At 36.9% G+C, this 20,262-nt stretch overlaps 1 protein-coding gene across 2 annotated transcripts in view; it reads right to left on the bottom strand.

Moving 5' to 3' along the window:
- Positions 1-20,262, bottom strand: part of LOC113551904 (pro-neuregulin-3, membrane-bound isoform-like) — a 60,344-nt gene that overhangs the window by 11,734 nt on the left and 28,348 nt on the right. For both annotated transcript variants that reach the window (XM_026954473.1, XM_026954474.1), the window contains exon 2: positions 19,710-19,856. In XM_026954473.1, the coding sequence (XP_026810274.1) occupies positions 19,710-19,856 (147 nt within the window). The remainder of the gene's footprint in view (positions 1-19,709; positions 19,857-20,262) is intronic.

The raw sequence follows: 20,262 nt of genomic DNA, 5'->3' as shown, positions 1-20,262 counted from the left end.
AACCTGTGGTGTGTGTGTGTATGTGTGTGTTTTTTATATATATACGCGCGCGGCGTATGGCGTGCGGGTCAAATAATGTAATTAGTGGGCGGTGGCTGTGGCGGCGGTAACCGGCGAGAGAAGCGCATCGTCGTCGTTCGGCGGCAGCAGGAAAACGCCACTCTATATACTGCGCCGAACGAGATTTACGAGGATAAAACAATAAATATAATTAGAGAGGCTTATTGCATCGGCAACAGTATAATAGGTACAACGCGTATAGTTACCGCCGGCCATAGGTATATAGGTATATACCTATAATATATTTATAATGTTCGCACAGTGTACTGCACCCGTGTGATGTGTATAGGACATATAACATGTGTGCGCGCGCGCGAGTACCTATTTACGCGTATATAATAAATAATAATATAATAATAGTGCAATATCGTATTTTTGGCCACGACCTACCACACGACAGTGGTGGCGGTCGGAAGGCGGTGCAGTGGCATTTTTTTCTTTTACTTTTTTACTTCTCTTCTTGCCCCACGACGTATCGTCATCGTCGTCAGGAGCAAGGTCGTGCGTATCGCGTGATTAGCGTGAAAAAGACCGCCGCCAAAAGTAAACACTGTGCTGCGACATAACGCGTAGGTACATTTACCTACCTACCTACCTACCTACCTACCTATAAACACACGACGCTTTTGAACTCCCCCCCCCCGGAAAACGCGGCAGTCAGCTCTGTAATTACGAAGGCGGCACTTTCTTACAGATCGGTCGGTGGCGGCACAAATGGACAAATCGAAAATTGTTTTTTTCTCTTCATCTCCTTTCGGTTAATAATCTGGGAAAACGCACCGCGGTCGTCTAAATAGAGATACCGCTGCACGGGCGGCGATCATGCGACTCACCAACAAGGCATAAGTGTGCGTACCTACTTCACGTGTGTGTTTTTGTTGTCATTACTCATTATCCAACCAGCCGACCCCCCCCAACCCCCAAACGTGTGTTTAACTCGCGCGCACAGCGTGTGTGTGTAAAATTATTAGATCCCCAGAGATTATGTGGTTATATCATAGTAGTTGTTTGTTGTCTTTCCATCGTCGACACGGCGGTCACACGACGATTTTTACCCGTAATTCGAAATAAATAACAAATATACCAAGTCACCACCACTATGTCGTACTAGTATTATACTTTGCGGTCATTGTATATACACCTACATACAACACACGCTCCGACACTCGTCTCCAAAACGTTTCCCATCAACCTAACCTAAATCGAATATATTATATCGAATGATATATATAATATAACATACACATAATAACATCAGTTCAAAATGAGACTAGGCAGCAGAATTTTTTAAACGAAATAACCGATTCGCACACAAAATATAATAATACCCAATGCAAAGTAAATGTCCTCTTTATTTCAAAAAATTTAGTTAGAAAGATAAAAAAAAAATTGATCAAAAAACATAATATAATTAAAAATTACCTTTCTCAAAAAAAATATAATAATAATAAAGAAAAAAAATTATATAATATATATTATATATCTTGTTTTCGTAGGTGTTATTATAACAGATTAGCATATCCCCTCTTCTCTCATACCTACGTGTATATTTATTTCTGTTAATTATCCATGTAATTTAACTATTGTGTTATTTTAAGTATAGATTGTAAATATTCTTTTAAATAAAAAAAAAAACCCGAAAATATTATAAAATATTATATTATAAATTATAATACGGTTTAATTATTTTTTTACTCGCTCGAATGCCATTATTATAAGATAAAATAATAACATGCGAGAGTATATAATATTATAAGTCTTGCCTATTTAAATATAGAATTATTTTAATAATATACTAATTACAGAAAACGATAAACTACTAATATGTCCGTAACTATAATATTGTGTACAGTCAACGTATTTTTCGTATTATTTATTGAGTTTAAAAACTCAATAATAAATAATGAAATATATGATATTATTGTATGTTATACACTAAAAATGTTTAATAAGAAAATATGTTTATTATCGTAGTCGAATATCAATTTATTACGATAGCTTTTTTTATGCTTTATGTTATGCTCTTTTCATTTTCGTTTATTTAACCGTAAAAAATACGTATGTTAATGTTGTATGTATTAAAAAAATAATATTTTCCATTCAATAATAAATGGTCTCTGAGAACTAAAATACAGAACATTTTTAACCGAGTATAGTTTTATTGTATATATATATATGTTTATACTCTTTATACATTGTTAAGTATAATAATTTTATTTTATGTCGTCTAGAAATATATTACATAAAAGACTACTTTCGGTCGAAAGAAAACGCACTATTTATTATACTATATTATGTATACGATGCGAGATAACGTTATATACCTAAACCACAAAATAATAATGATATTTTAGATAAAGTGCGCATAAAAAGACACGTAGACTGCCACACACATAATCTACATGTTGCTCATAGCTTCTATAAAATATAAGGCCGACGGGGAACCTTTTCGCGGCGTATAGATAAGATTGCTAAACCATATCTATCCACAATACCACACTATATATACTACAAAACTTGGGGTTCGCCATTAAATTATATAGGCTATAAAGGCTATAAAGAGAGAAATAGAGAGAAAGAGAGACAGATAAACAGAGATAAAGTGTGAGTAATAGAGGGAGTGCGAGTGTTAGAATGGTGCGGGGGGGGACAGCATAATGAATAAACAATTTTTTATTACCAAACTACCATTAATAAATTACTTATTAATGGTTAGGTCAAAGAAATTTGTTGCTTTCATCCGACAGTATAATATTATAAAATAGGTACAACATAATATATTTTATTTATTTGAACAAAAATGATTATTTGTTCAAAAACATTTCACTTACCAGTCCTGTTAATACCTACTCACGGTTTATACGGTTATAGCTTATAGCCGCTTCGCCCTTCTTTCATGAAGTTAACATCGAAAATACAATTCTTAAAGTTCTGCAGAAAAGTGGGGTGGTAAATATCGAGTTACATACTTACACGCAACGATGACGTTAAAACCATCATTGTACTGCGTAGTGTTAACGCTCTCGGAATACATATTATAAAAGAAATAAAAAGCTTGACCTACAAATCTCTGTTCTCTGCAGTTGGTAGGCCTCAAACCGACAATTATTTGTTTTAATTCGGCAAAAACACTGCAGCAGCATAGCTATTATTGCCGTGGGCTTACTAAACGCGCTATTACGTCAACGACTGACTGATCATATTGGATACGATTAAATTTAGAATTTTTTTCAATGGTACGCGCAGACTTTCGATGTTTCACATGTGATAAACAGTATACACTGATGGAACTTTAATCGAACAGATACGTTAAATACCGCTACAATCGTCAACGGCATACATTATAATTTATAATACATAATAATAAAGAATTATATAGAGCGTTATGATATTAAACAACACATCATCGTAGAAGCTATAAAAATAAATAATTTAATTGGATTTCTGTATAGTGGCGTAGTTGATAACGCACGTACAAGTCGCGTATACGTTATGAAGAAAAATAAAATGACGATTAACACACATTTTTATGGTAATTAAATGCTGACACACTCTACGCGGTGTTTGTGCGTTTATTTGAATTTCAAATTACCGCGTCGGATTCTGATGCAAAAGTGCAATCTATAAAATATAATAGAATACAAAAACTTGTATGTGCACACGTACACCATTTGTGAAACCAACAGTCCGCTAAATATATTAAGCCTACTTAACGACATGCCAATATGAAATACGTATTACTGTTGTTAAAAATAAATATAATAGAGATTTCAAAATCAAAAAGGACGTAAACCGTATCAATAGATTGCGCCGCGTGTGTGCGGTGTGGAAAAATACAATTTGTTCTACTCGGACAATATTATACTATATATTATGTAAGACACCTACAAATGCGTAAAAAGTATATATCGTCACACCTATATTACATATACATTATACACTATACTCGCAACATCACGTCGCACGCAGGGTCACCGCTTGTGAATAAACGGTGGCAGCGAACCGTGTATAAAATGTCATGTACACACTGCATATATCCGCAATGGTCACGAGCAGCAAGTGTTTTGATAAATGATTGTGGGAGATTATAATTTTTGGACGATTTCCGAACGGAACACGGATATGATTTCCAAAAGACATAGCACGGTACAGCAGGTGGCGCGGTAACGATATGAACTCTGTACGACCAACAATAATATTATAATGCACTGTGACGCATTTTGTTCAAAGTAAAAAAAAATCAATCTATATATAAAAATGACTAAAACATTTTTTACGCAGGTATACGAAAAATGTATGTAGGTACATGGAGGTCTGTAATAAATATAATCTAAGGACGTGTCAGTACAGGAATTTCAATTGAGAAGACACGCCAGCGGCAACGGCTGCAGCGCAACGAAGGTTCCATTGATACAAACGATATTTTTTTCCAACACCGTCCCCTTTGCGAGAGACGCAACACACACGCGGTGGTGCCTGATTCCTATACGCATAATAATGTATATAGGTACGCATGTTATATTATTATAATAATATGTATATTGTGCACAACAGTGGCGGCAGCTTCGGTGTCGGCGGTGCAGATTAAAAAAAAATATATTTATTTGGTTTTCTACGTGTGCGATACTACAACTACCCCAACAGCGACGTCGACGACTAGCAATGACGACGTGCCGAAAAAGGAAAATAATAATAATACATACATACATAACGTAAAATATCGGTTTTCTACGTTTTTCGTATAGAATGAACGACGGCGGTGGTGGGTGGGATAAAGAGAGCAATAAAAAGTAAGTTGAATACAATCATATTATTATTGTTGTTGTCATCAGAGGGTGGAGGCGGAGACGACTGTCGCGTCCAGCTGCGAGTCGTACACACACACACACACACACACACACACACACTCACACGCATACAAAAATACACAAACCAACTGAACGTAAGCCGACGGTGGCGGCGTATGTGTGTGTGTTGATTACGAATAATATATACGACGGCGGGCGGGTGTGGTACTCACTACTATAAGGATTCGGATTGTGTGGCCCAATGTATATTTGGTAGACGGGTGACAAATGACTAATGTCTCCGTATATGTTTCATACGTCTCCGCCGTCTCTCTACCTCCGTATAATATATAATATATATATATAAATTATTAAATCGGTGGTGTCCGACGATATTTCTATTACCGCGGGATTTGTGTGTGTGTGGGAACTCCCGCTGATTATTATTTACCTTACCCAAGCGAAGAGCGTGAGCCGAAATATATATATATATATGACTCGACGTAGAGACTGTAAGTACGAAATGGGTGGGGGTAGAACAAGTTGTTAGTGTGGTGGTGTTGGGGAGGACGGCGAGGATACGCAGGTTCGACCGGTGGCGGCGGCACAGGACAGTTTCGGAGTGACGGACACAGTGGCGGCGAAGGACCTCCTCCACCAGGAGCCGGGGGGTCCATGTGTACAAACAAGCCGCCTCTTTTTGCCGGCTTTTCGGCCCTATTAATCATGACCGTTAATCGGTTGACGTCTGAAATTATTATTATATCGTACATAAAAGTAAAATAATAAATAATAATAAAAGAAACCCACGCTACGCGCGCACCGTGTGAAAATCGTCATTATTTTGTCGATTATTATTATTTTTTTTTTTACGATTCCATAAAACATTGGTTACATCATTATAATATACACAGTAGGATAGACGAAAAAAGTATAGTAGTAGTAATAGTAGTAGTTGTAATGTTAATAGTACTTGTATCTCTACTAAAAGTTAACTATAGAAAAAACAGGATATAGATAATGCATCTGATGCTATATGTCTATATTTTTTAATAAATTGTTGTGAAATAAGTATAATAATAATATTAAACACACAACAACGATGACGATGACTGTTTTATATAGAGGAGAATTTCACTGCTGTCCATATAACACACACACACACACGAATAACACTTAATATATTATGTATATTTTTCTCCTCTAATTATTCGCTTCGGATGGTCCGAGAGACTACTTCTCGTTAACACGCGCGCCGGCACAGTTATAAATCACGAGTTAAAAAAAAAAACATATTATAATATACGCGTATAATAATGATAATGAAAAGCACTACGGACGGCGAGAGAGCGTGTGTGTGCGTGTCCGTGTACACAATCCAAGAAAAAGAGAACAGCGCACAATTTGAATAAATAAAAAGCGTATATAATAAAAATAATAATAATATATAATATATACGGTCCCAGCGAGTGTCAGCATACCAGTTCGGTAATAAATATCACCTGGGCCGTTTTTCGGCAGCCTTTATGTATACCTACACACAAACGTACCCCACAGCCCGCGTATGTGTATAATATTATAATACTCGGGCGACATACGAAGCGTTTGAAACGCGCCGCCGTCCGTCATGACACACACACGCACAGACAGGCACAAAATCGTATATACTACGCGTACAATGCCCTCAACGTCGCCACTGCTTTTCGTCGGTGGCGACGGTGGTGACGATGACGACGATGACGACGACGACGACGGTTGCGCGCAGGGGAGTGTCGACGGGGAGAGATTGAGATTATTATTATTATTATTATTTGAGATTGTCAGACTCGAGAGAGGAAATCCTGTCCTATTTAAACAATGTCGCGCACAAACACCAGATAACCGCGGCGGCCATAGTATATTTAGTATCACCTGCGCGGTGTTTCGGGGTTCGGCACGTTCCCGGGGCACTTGCAGCAACCACACGGCGCGCGAGCGCACACACGTGCATGTTTGTTGTGAGTGTAGAAAGTCAGAGATAATGTCGTACATCGCTCGCGCCAGTCGGATTATTACATTATAATATTAAACACACGCGGTGATCCTTTAGACTGTAAGCCCGATTAAAACGATTTCGTCGTCATCGCATAATAATATAAAATAATATATTATTTATCATACACCGTATATTTAATGTACTGCACATATTATACGAAACGCATAGCGCCAGAACGGCTTAATCCATGAAAAATTAATTCAATATTAATTTATTACATTAAACATTCTGGAATAATAGACAACTATTACACAGAGTGTAACATATAGACTTGATAAAAAAAAAAAATATTATGCTACTTAAATGTATGACAAAAATGGTTAATATTATATGATAAATAAATAATTTAAGAAATATACTCATGTTAACAAATTCTCAAAAATCATATTTTTAAAAAAGTTATAACGTTCCAAATAAATTTAATCAAAAATTATTGATATTTAAAAAAAAATTCTAAGAAATAAACTACCTAACTTAGATAAATCTTTTTACCATCAAAACTGTTCTTATAATCAGATTCACAAATTGATTATTTTAAATATATCCAAAAAAATTTAAATCAAATTAAAATTTTTTTTTACTATCAGTACTAAAAAATAAACATAAAAATATTAATTAGAACATAAGTTATTCCAAAAGTCAGTTCTATCTGTTATGCCTTGTATATTAATATAATATTACAAAGTCGTATTGGCGCAAACCTATAAAAATTATCCGCTAGACTGCTAGAGGATGGCTTAAGCGGAAACTTATTTATTCTTTTCGGCAGTCGGCATTGACATAGAAATAATTTATTTTAGAACAAGAGTATAGGATTATTAACTCCATATGAACAGTGCAGGATTAGGCTATATGTTTTATTATTAATCCATTGCCATTATTTATTGCTATAAAAACTGACAATATTTTAAAAAAAAGCACATCATATTTAAATAACATTTTATAGTTATACTTATTATTAATTTATAATAATAATTAGTAAAATATTGGATTTACGGAGCAAGTTACGATTCTGGTGCTATAGGCCTTAAATATGAAGTCATAGTCGCATTTCAATGCTATAGTATACTATAATATTATTGTCTCGTTAGTCGAAAATATAGATGCCAGTCATATTAAATGTGGTATCGTTATACCCTGGTGGGAAGTTAATTATAATATTAAAATCTTTATTAAATTATTATTATACACTCTTTAATCACGTATACGACATATGTTTCGTTAATATCATATTGGATAATAACGAGCGCGCCTATATCGACTATTAAAACGTGTACTGTTATATATAATAATTAACCTAACCTATAACTCATCAAAACCATTAATTAATTGGCACTTAATAATCGACGACGTTTTCTGACTATTATTATCGGTATCGATTTCTATTTCATAGATGAGTGGCTATAGAGGGAGATAGTGAGCGGGAATTGAAAGATAGCGAAAGAGAGAGAGAGTAAATGAATGTCTGTGAATAAGAGTGAGTAAGAGAGATAGCAGTGATGGATTAATGAGAACCGTTTAAACAGTACGCATATAAAACTCTTGAAGAAAATACGATAATGATTACGGGTTTCTATTATACTTCAATAGATACTTTTTTATACTTTATTAATCTCATCGTTAATATAATATTATACATACATTTTTAATCATAATATTTATTTATATTATACACAACGATGTCAGATTTGGCACATGCAGTCAAATTCAACGTAAAAAAACTAAAGAGAAAAAAGAGTGAAATAACTGTTTGAAGTTATATTATTTTTCCACGTTTATCTGTTTGGAACGTTCGCAGCAACTTCGCAAATAAAAGTCCAAGTTCTACGCAATTGTTTCTACTATTTGCAAAGAACGTTTTTTAGTTGGGGCGTCAGCCGTCCTGGTTATAATTTTTACTGTGACATTTTTTTTAGCTTTATTTATGTACATTTATACATAAAATATGGGGAAAATATTATCGGGCGAAATAAATTTACAGAAATGACGTATAAGTGATTGTTTTCACATTTTACAGCCGGAAATGAAACGCGCAAAGTCGTTTCTCGGTAAACGCCTAAAGTTATGAGGCCAACAGTCGAACTTGTTTCGAACCTGATACGGTCATATTATACAATATAGTAGCAGTACACTGGTGGCTGTGACAGCGTTCGATCGATTTTTGGTCGCTGAATGAGAAAGACAATAACGCGTCTGTTTAATCATAAGATATTAATTAGTTGTTAAGATGTTTATTGTTTATAAATTACTTTTACATATGTTTTTTTAGTCGTATAAAAGATATTGCATTACATTTTATTTTGCATATTTTTAATTTATAAAAGCATTTTTCCAAAAATTTTGATTTATTATATTTATCCCTGCAAGCATGTCACACTCATAGTATCTTTAATATTGTTAGTGACAAATCTATTGTGTATGAATGCGTAATATGTGGACATATAGTTTCTACTAATAATGTATTAAACATTTATAGTGTACTTTGAATGTGAATAATATATTTTTTTAACGTATTTAATTTCTTCAGATTCGATTATTTTAAGAATAAAATACATAAACTGCATAATCTGCAATAGCGTTTATATACGTATATTATTTAGAGTTTATAAACTTAATAGCCTAATAGAATAAATTGATATAATCTGTTATTATTATCATACGTTAATGGGTTAATCTAAAATACTTTGATATAAATTATAAGCATCATGTGTGTGCCAATGCCAAAGATTAACGGAAAACCGACATGTTATACATAACGCGATCGTTCGTAGTTAAAAAAGCTTTTTTGATCACGTTTATCTCTCTGTTTACCTAACTTACGTCATCCGTCATTTAGGTATGAGATATGTTTCGATTGATTTTTTTTTTCGTTGAATTAAATTCTTAATTATTATTATTTTTATTCATTGAATTTATTTCAAATTAAATGCGGTCACGTTGTGCGCGATTAGCGATATTAATATTCACCTCCGGTAAACCGGTAATCGTACAGATAAACCTGCCGTGCTGCAGAAGCGATTGTTTTCGTACGATTTCTTCGATTGATCGCAGTCGTGTTTTTTTAGTACGTAATTTTCGGAAACGTTTCCGGATCGACTATATTTATTACAATACCAGATATGAATACTAATGATGAGCAGACGGTCACGACGCGTTAAAAAAAAATAAAAAAAAAAATATTGACATATAATGGTATAATACAATTTCGGTCTTGCACTCTTGCGGAATAGTTTCATATTATAAGTATGACATGGTATGACATGCGCAGCCGCAGGCATATTAAATTTTTTGCAATTTTGCACTACCATTACTTCTACAAACATCATACAAGCGTGCACCAGCGTACCACTATTACAAGGCGCGCATAACCCTTAAAAAAATTTAATTTTATTTAATTACATATTAAACATTGTAATGATTCAAACTCAAATTGGTTCAAACCTTAAAAAAGTTTACCGGTAAATAACAAAAGTTTCTCACGATGGTAAGTATAAAGGTCGATAGCAAGATACTATTCTTCTATGATAGTGGTGGATACGGCCATTTTTACCGCTATAACTTAATATATTATTAAAAATTCCATTGCCACGAGTATAGCAATTTACAACGACCGCCATTATTAAAAAAAACATATTTAAACGATATATTATACAACTATGCTTACTATATTAGTGCTTACTAATAATTATTAAAAAAAAAAAAATCCTAAAAATATGCAAAACTTGTATTGTAGGCTTTCTCTTAAAATAATGGATTTGCAGAATAACCTCAGTTCTGGATTACCTCCACTACCACTGCCGTCATCGTTTCGGCGGTGCAGGAGGTACATGTTGGTTTGGTATAATGGTGGCAGTGGCGGCGTACAAGTGTCATAACCCCGCTTCGTCACAAGCAAGTTCTTACGTTACACAAGTTAACCGTACACCGCCGCTTGTGCATGGCTTCGGGTTTTTCGGTGCGGCGGGCGCGACACACTACTTTCAGCGACCCGCTGTTATTGCGAACGTGCGTGCGTGTGTGCGCACGCTCTCATATTATATATATTCCGCGACAGGTCTGTAGCTCGTTGTACCGCCGCCGGTGCGAAACGGTACCGGCGTGGAGTGCGGGGCGCTCTTCTTATTGCTCGCATGAGCTAGCCAAACTATTCGCGCTCTGAATACACGCACACACGCTGCACGGCCCGGTGCAATAACGGATTGCCGGTAGTCTCTTCGCGGCCAATGCGCAACAATATTGTTATGCTGTTCAATTAATACCGTATAGAGCAAATTGACCTATCATATCAAACTTAGAGTTGACAAAGTAATATCATTGATTCGTACGTTGGCTTAATAGTTTTTTACGTTATTTAAATTTTTGAATAGAAGTTATGAGAGGAGGTAAGTAAAAATGTTCGTCAATCGCAGAGAAACTGAAATATCGTAAATACCAACGTATTTATCTACAAATATATAGACAATGTTTTCAAATTTATAAATTTTGATGATTTCGTCAACGTTCAACTCTAATAGGTATTTAGCCAAACAGTGAACTGTTCGGTTCTGCAGCAGAACGCGAATCGTTGCACGTTAATCGACGAGGGAAAGCAAATGGTTATGGTATACTCGTATGCGTTGACATCTTATTAAACGACTAAGTCGATTACTACGTTAACGTAACCATCACTATCTACGTTTATTACACAAATGTACCAGCTATACCGTACACAACGACGATATACCGTTTACGTTATAAGGTCGGTGACCATCTTCTTCACTACTCCTCCTACAAATCTAACAACTATACATCTAAAATATATACTACTACTCCGATAGAAGTGTAGTTATTGTGGTGTGTCATATTTATTGCGAGTCCGCATCGCGTAGGAAACGAGAGAGAAATCACTGACGACTTTGGTTTTCATTGACGGTGGACCAACAACAATGGACGTGATACGGGAGACGAGCATCCGCGAACCTGCAGCGGTCCCGGGGGAGACGATGACACGTCCACGCGGCGACCAATCAACACGTCTGCGTGTACAGACACACACATATTTAAATGGGAGAAGGCCGCCGTATTATTATATATCATTTACACGTGTGTACATTATATGTACATAGTAAAGCACTCGGTCACGCCTGATGTTAGGTTGGCATACGTGGGGCCGCGGCGGCCGCCAAACGTGCCGCTTCCTGTGCGCTCAGTTGCCGCCTCCGACGACGACGACCGCGCGACGATACCGGAAACGACGGCGCATATGACGTCGACGTCTTATACGTTTTAATATTATTACATTACTATTATTATTAACACTTAGACCCCTCATCCAGCCAACACAAACGATTTCATAGTAAAATCCATTTATTCGGTGATACTCAAACTTTACCACTCGACGCGTATTCTTATCTGACTAGTCCATTTCCCGACTAGATTATCGTATATTTTCCTGCTATGTCGATTCGCTATGTCAAGTGTTCTTCAGAAAGATTAATAATTAAACGGTGGAAAAAGTCAAAATGAGGCAACCCACGTTGCAAGGAGACAGAGGTCTTAACCAATACTGATAGAGTCGCAACCCTCAAATCGCTTCTATTGTTTTTAAGAAAACTTTAAGAGAGAGAAAAAAATTTAACAGGCTCTTGTGCAAATTATTTTTTAACTAATCTGTAAACACTTAACTCGCTACTACACTATCCTCTTTTCCTCCGTCCGAATTATAATAACGCATATGCCAAAACTGGTCTTGTAGTGCAGTGCTTTTCTAATCGAAAAAAAAGTTGAAACTGAGCGGTCGTTCGCAACGCGTAATATTCTTTTCGTACCTATAGTCCATAACAACATAATCGCTGTTGCTGGTGCTGCTGTTACGTATGTAATAGATATATTATATTTTGTTCAGGGAACTCGCTTATGAGTCACGTATTATATTCCAAATAAATTTCAATATGGGTCTTCATCGATTGTTTGTCGTATTATACCTACAGCAGCTACTACTATGTCGTACGCTGTCGGCTGCCCATACGCACGTCACAGAAAGCTATATCGACAACGACGATTATTATTATTATTATTATTATTATTATAAGGTGCGTATTGTTGTATTTTACACCTCGTGTCGGTGTTTTTTTTTTTTATACGCGATTAGCGCACATGAATAATAAACAACACGAACAGAATAGTGTAAAACATGAAAAATAATAATAATACTTTAGTTATAACGTTTTTTTTTGTTAAGAATAATCGAATTTTTTGGCGAGACATTCAAGCGTTCAAAAATTAATTATATATAATTTTGATACAAACACGTTAAACCTTAGTTATTTTTGCAGTAAATAGGTATAGGTGATGTATTAATAATTCCTAAAAGAACGAAAACAAAAAAGACGGTAAATAGCAGCTGTACTTAAAATATTATTATTCTTCTAGACACATGTGGCAACCAACGCTTTGAATAGAATAAAAATGTTGTTTTATAAATGTTTCCTTAGTGTTATTAAACGGAAGTATAATAATATAATATTAAATAGCAGGTAATTATGGCGGTACACTGTCTGATACATGTCGTCCCTAGGAAACATCGTCGCATAATACTCGTATGAACCTAGCTCGGCGATATTCGCGAGAAATGAGTTGGCCATCACAATTGTTATTTCCCTTCACTCAGTGGAATCCACTGTAAAGGGAATAAAAAATCATCGGTCATGTGATCAGCCGTTTTACTGCACTGCAAGTTCAACGCGCCCATCGTACAAACAATATTATTTCGACACGCATTAATAACTTCAAAAAAATCGGAGAAACTTATTTACGGGCGACGAAAAGTATATAATGATACATACCGAATACCGATTATACAGTTTAAACTTTGGCGATATTATTATTATAAAATGTGCATTGATATATTTATTTATACATCACTATGTCGTTGTAAATTATAAAATAAAATAAAAATATGAAACAAGTCGTATCTTGCGGACTCGGAATCGTTTTTATTTATTTATTATTATTATTATTATTGTTATTTATTTTTATCGGACATTACGGCGCGAACCTACACACAAACGACGACCTCGAAATCCTTCTCCTCCTCGGCTCGACCGCATACTATTACTATTACAATATTGTGTTATACAGTTTCCACGATAATAATTAAATAATAACATTATTACGCGCGTATTTCGGATAAGGCCACGGAGAGAAAACGTGTACCTGCGCGACGCGCGCGGGCATGCCGCCCACCGCCGCCGTCGCACATTATTGCGGCGGACAATAAAAATAAAAATACGACGTTCCTTATTATGTCGGCGGTTGCCACTTGAGCGCCGGGGCGTTCGCACGGGGTTTTTATTATTATTATTATTCGTTTTTGTTTGATTGAACGGTCGCGTCTTGCGTTCTTCCTTTTGTGACGGCGGCGACCGGACCGACGCACAACAATAATAATAATAATATAATATAATAAAACCGAACCGACGACTTCACCAGGAGGTAGGTACCTACAACACTATATCTATGCCGATCTCTTAACGACGTCGACGACGGATTGTTTTCACGATTCGGTTGTTTGGGCGGTGTGCAAAACACCGCCGCCGCTGGTAAAACACCGACCGGACCGCGGTAGCCTCATCGTCGTCAATCGAGTTTTTCCGTAACGTTGCGTTTTCGATTGTGGTTTGCCATTTTTCGGTCCTTGTCTTTCACGGACCGAATATAATAATAATAATAATAATAATAATAATAATATATAAGCCGATGAGAACTGACACGGTCTGTACGCCGTCGTAATCGATTTGTCAGTGTATACGCACTTTATAGTTTGTATATAATACATATAAATACACGTTGCCGCAGTCGTCGTGTCGTATGAAAAAACCGATTATCCCGTATTATGTATTTTATTCTTATTAAACCTATTTTTCCTCCGACCACTAACGGTTTACGCGTCGTCTCACATACACAGTGCTGTAGGTACCTCATGTATATAATACAAAGGTACACGTAGACATTATTAATATTATTACACGAGACGTATACAGCCGCATTCCTAATTATTATACAATATACGTAATGTAATATTAATAGTAATAATAATACATAATATAATCGTCGGATATATAATAATAATCGATACTTGGGCGCGCGCGCGTTGACCGTGGTATAATAATGTGGTATCGGCGGTAGTGGCGCGGTGACGATGGCGTGCATGGTGTTTGGGGGTCATAAACGGGTTATAATTCCGTGTGAGGTCTCGCGGACCCCTCGACCCGTCGTCCTATCATCTTCGTCATAGGCGTAGTCCGGCCGACCGCCACACAATCATCCCGAAAAGCCCCGCGTGTGTCAGCCGGTCGGTGGGAACGCTGCGGCGGCGACGGTGGCGTTTGACAGGTTACAACTAGCTTTGGTGGTTAATGATGATGTTGTTATATTATAGCGCCACAAGGACGACTCGCGCGATGGGATTCGGCGGCATCGTGGTATATACCTGTCACATAGGTAGATAGAGGTACCTATAAAATATAATATATATATAGAAGCAACACCCATATAACAAAAACAGAACGACGACCAACACCGCCGCGGAGGAGGTCGCGTCGTCTCCGTCTGTTGATGTTGATGTTGTTGTTGTTATTATTATTATTTTATTAATTTCTTCGACTAGAGTGACAGCTACAGCAGCATCGGTGACGGCGGCGGAGTTTTATATAATAATGACGATTTAATAAAGCCCGTTTATACTGTCGTCGCCGCCGCCGCCACAACCCCCGCGGATCGTGAGAATATGCGCGCGGGCGGGCCGCCTCACTAATACCTATGTACAAACCACAGTCGCTGGACTCGGTATGTTACTTACCGGTGCCGCTGACCACCGGTGTCCCCGCGAAAATATGTCAAAACGTGTTTTTGCAACGGGCCGACAGATTTTACGGACGATTTTTTTTTTTCGAAATCCTTTCGGCTCCAGGCGGCTGCTGCAGCTGTGTTGACAATGACACTCGAAATATTTCGAAATCCATTATTTAATCCGATTTGCGATATGCGTACAATGTAATAATAATATTATGTGCGCGCGTGTGTGTGTGTTCTGTGTATGCGGCCGCGTAAACCTATTGGTCCGTTTATTAACGGCGACCCGACAAACCTATTTACGTGACATACGTCGTTGAAAGGATTAAAAGTTCCACTCAAGCACATAACGGAAGATTTAAATCTGATTTATTTTCCATGCACGAATTTGCTGTGATAACATTTCGTGGGCGTGTTAAAATGTAATTATTATTATAATAATAATAATATATAGGTACAAACATCAATAATACCGTACGGTAAATAAATAAAAATACTTCGCGAATTCGGTCTATTGTTTTATTGATTACATATAGTAATATTATAGTTTATTATTATTTTATAGTTCACATATACATATTATACATGAACTCTTCGTTCCTAAACTAAAATATTATTTTTATTAATCACGAATTTTCTAAAAAAAGAGTATTGCCAAGAAACTAAAAGCTATATTTATGCGTATTACATCACTCAACCCACAGGAAAAAGTATTTTATTATACCGAGAATCAAACACGCATACATACGTCTTATTGTACACTCATATATTGTTATACTGGATTATAAAAAATACTTCCGTCAAAATTACATTATTTGTATTAAACGGTTTTTTGGAGACTTTCAAAAACAGGTAGTCAATCGTTTTTTCCAAATTCCAGCACTTTTACTTAATGTTTAGGATCTATTGTTATAAGGTTTAAAAAATTGCCAACGAATACAATGTTTATAACAACAGAAAAGATAATGCATACAAAAGACATTTCAAATTTATTGTTACGCCCATAAATCGTTTTAAGTATATCTCTTTATGTTATTTTTCAATTGACATTAGAGGGCTTTCATTAAAAACCAATATAATATAATATACCTCTTACCTACTGCGGTTTTGCATCTGAAGATTTTTTTTCTACGAAAATCGATCAAATAAAAGCGAAATGTATATAGGTAGAGGTCTCTAATCCGATTCGACATGCTCAAAGGTCAGGTTAATTCGTAAAGTAATACTTACTACAATATACTAAAGAGAGGTAATTCGGTTAAATACTTGTCACATATACTAAAATTTTTCACGTATTTTTTTTAAGTCAACCTACCTAAACTACCACCTACCTACCCGTATATAATGACAACTATGGCTTTTTTTATTCACACTGTTTCGTCTATTTTGGGGCTCGTAATTCGAAAACGTCCTCAAACCATGTTTACCGATCTATTATATACATGAAAACGTATATAAATTATATATATATATACATACAGCTAACACTGCACGCACCACACACGTGCGTTCCCGTATTCTATTGCCCGGTGGCGCCTAAGTCTTGGTCGCTGTATATTTTAGAGTAGGTATAAAATATTATAAACTATAATAACCATTATAATACTTGTGTTGCAGCGACTAGGGAGTCGAGTAGGCGCGCGTAGGACGAACGCCATCGCGGATACGCGTTGGCGAAACTGGTCTCCGCAGCAATGTACACACGTAATAATATTATTATATACAATATTATTGCATTATTAAAGGTACTCGTGTTGTGCAACGGGCGACGCGTTACAGTGATAATATTACACGATGCAGCAAAACGGCCGATACCGCCAGCAACCAAATATAATAATATAGGAAATGCGACTTACCCCCGTCGTATTATTTTAATATTATATGATATTAATGATATTATGTTTGATATGTAATACATATAATATACGTTACACATTATACCGGACCTAACCGCGATATCGCTATATAGGCTTATGATAAAACAAAAACGAAAACGAAAATAGGGTTACGTATGCACTGCAGCAACACGAACGCGCGACCGCGACCCACCCTATTTGAAGACAGTTCGGTATACCTATTATACGTATATAAGTGTATAAATTATTATAGTATAGGTACCTACGTGTTTACCACACACACAGGAGCATATCAATCAAAATGCGCGGCGTTCGATCGATTTATCGATTTGTCCGTGCGTTCGATCTCGTCGACTTTGTGACCAAGTTTACTGGGTGGGAATAGGGGGGCGGGAAATGCCGAGAGATAATTTAATGCTCCGAACGGCGTCAGGGATTTCTTCGAGTGAAGAGAAAGATATATAGAGAGAGCTATTGGAAATAAAATAAAATAACCGTCCCGACGAATACTACATATACGTATATATATATATAAGTATATGCCTATAATGTATTATTGGATATATACGATACGATATATTATAATATACAATATTATGTATATATTATATATATTATTATAATATACGACGATAACTGCTGGAGGATTTTGTAGCCCGGGCCGGCCTGCACAGATCGGTATCTCGTCCAGACCGCTAATGACGCCATACGCGCGCGTTTAGATAATCTTATTATATTGTTATAATGCGAGTGTGTGCGTGTGTGTATACGACTAGAAGCACGCACACACGGCGCATACCCGACGAATCTTTATTAGCGCCGCCGCCGCCGCCGCCGTCGAGACCACCTACACAACCAACGACGATATATACATATAATACGTGTTATATCGTATACACTATACGTAATATATAATAGGACGACCGTGTGTCACCTCCGAGATGGGCAATTAATAATCCGATTTCGATTAATATATATGGGTACCGGGTACCTCGCCAGCGTGCGCCGATGTCGAGGGGTGCTGCGGTCGTCGTTATCGTTAAAACAAAACGAAAAAAACTTATTCTCAATAATATTATTGACGTCACATTTTGATTGAAAAAAAAAAATGAAATCCGTGTGTTTATATTATATACATATATATATACGTTATCGGTAGACTACTACTGAGTAGGCGTAATTTGGGTCTTTAAGTTAGGTGGTGTACTGGTGTGCTAAATAAAGTCCTAACATTTTTTGATAGGACGGAATCGCCCTAACACGATTAAACCACTATATATTATTAAACATTTTTTTTGTGTTGGTTATTTATAACGAATGTATTAGAAATTGTACCTAACAAAGTCCACAACAGTATGTAAGTTTACATCGCGTATTTAGCCTAAACAAATCAGAGTGTGGTTCAAACGATATTGCCCTAATTGATACACCTGATGTAATGTATACAGACTATAGAGATATAAAAAAAGAGGGCTTTGATATTGACTCAAGATTGAGATTGCTATAGTCTTCAGGGTCTCTTATACAATCTCGACGGTAGCAACAGCAGCAGCACCGGCGGCAGTCGCGCGGGCTCCATTCCGCCGCTGCCGACCGGAAACATGCCCAGACGCCGGCACTCTGGCAGCGTGTCAACATACCACGACGTCTAGTGCCTAACCCTCTGTACGGCCGCCGTGAACGCCGCCGCGTCTAGCCCACGCGGCCGCCAACTTTAGCCCACATTGTCGCCGCGACGCCGTTTCCAATTTCTTCTCTCTCCTGCAGCGCCGCCGCCGATGTGGTCTGCTCGCACTACCGCAACTACACGTCGCGTGACCTATCGCTTTAGCCACCGTCGCGATTCGCGCGGTCTTTCGTCACGACTGTACGTATTGTAACAAGAAGACGCACACGACGTATACGACGAACGACGATATTATTTTGACATTACTATAATGACAAATATAACGAAAAAAGTGCGCGACAAAACAACGCGGAACGCGATGTAATGATGTCTACGCGAACAAAATATAAAACTATATTCGAGTTCGATACGATCGGGACGTTGATATAATAATATTACGATGCTACATAACTATCATGTACATATATATTTTGTATACAGGCGATGAATTGTATTTAAGAAAGTGTACTCACGTGTGGTTGACGAAAGGCATACAGAGACTAGCAGGAGGAAATTGAACATGGTGAACGTGGCGGCGCGGTGCAGGCTTTGTGACGACCCGCCGCTGCCGCCGCCTTGCCGCCTCACTGCCTCTTCGGATTCCGCTGTGCGTCTCCGACCTGTGAGCAAAAACACAAACACATTAATTCATTAAACGCCACTCGCGTACTATGATGAAATATTAGTTTTAATTTGTTGATATTAGATAATAATATAATATTAAATAATAACATCTTATAGTAGCACGACATACGCATATATAACAAACGTGAACTTTCGGGCCATCGAAATCGGGGGCCGATGATGGGTATAGACTACAGGTATCTATATAAAATACGAGCGCGCGCGCGAAGATATTAATATAATATAATATAATAATATTATGGTGCGCGGCGGCCGCCGGCGATGTTTTTAAAAGGTACGTCGAATTAACCGAGTGAAGATAATTGAGGTGCCCGCCGTCACCGTTGCTTTGGATTACACCACACTTCCTTTTTATGCTCATTGTCAGTGAAAGCATGTATA

The sequence above is a fragment of the Rhopalosiphum maidis genome, chromosome 2 (genome assembly GCF_003676215.2).
Source record: "Rhopalosiphum maidis isolate BTI-1 chromosome 2, ASM367621v3, whole genome shotgun sequence".
Classification (NCBI taxonomy): Eukaryota; Metazoa; Arthropoda; class Insecta; order Hemiptera; family Aphididae; genus Rhopalosiphum; species Rhopalosiphum maidis.
This window is presented reverse-complemented; position numbering and strand designations above follow the sequence as displayed.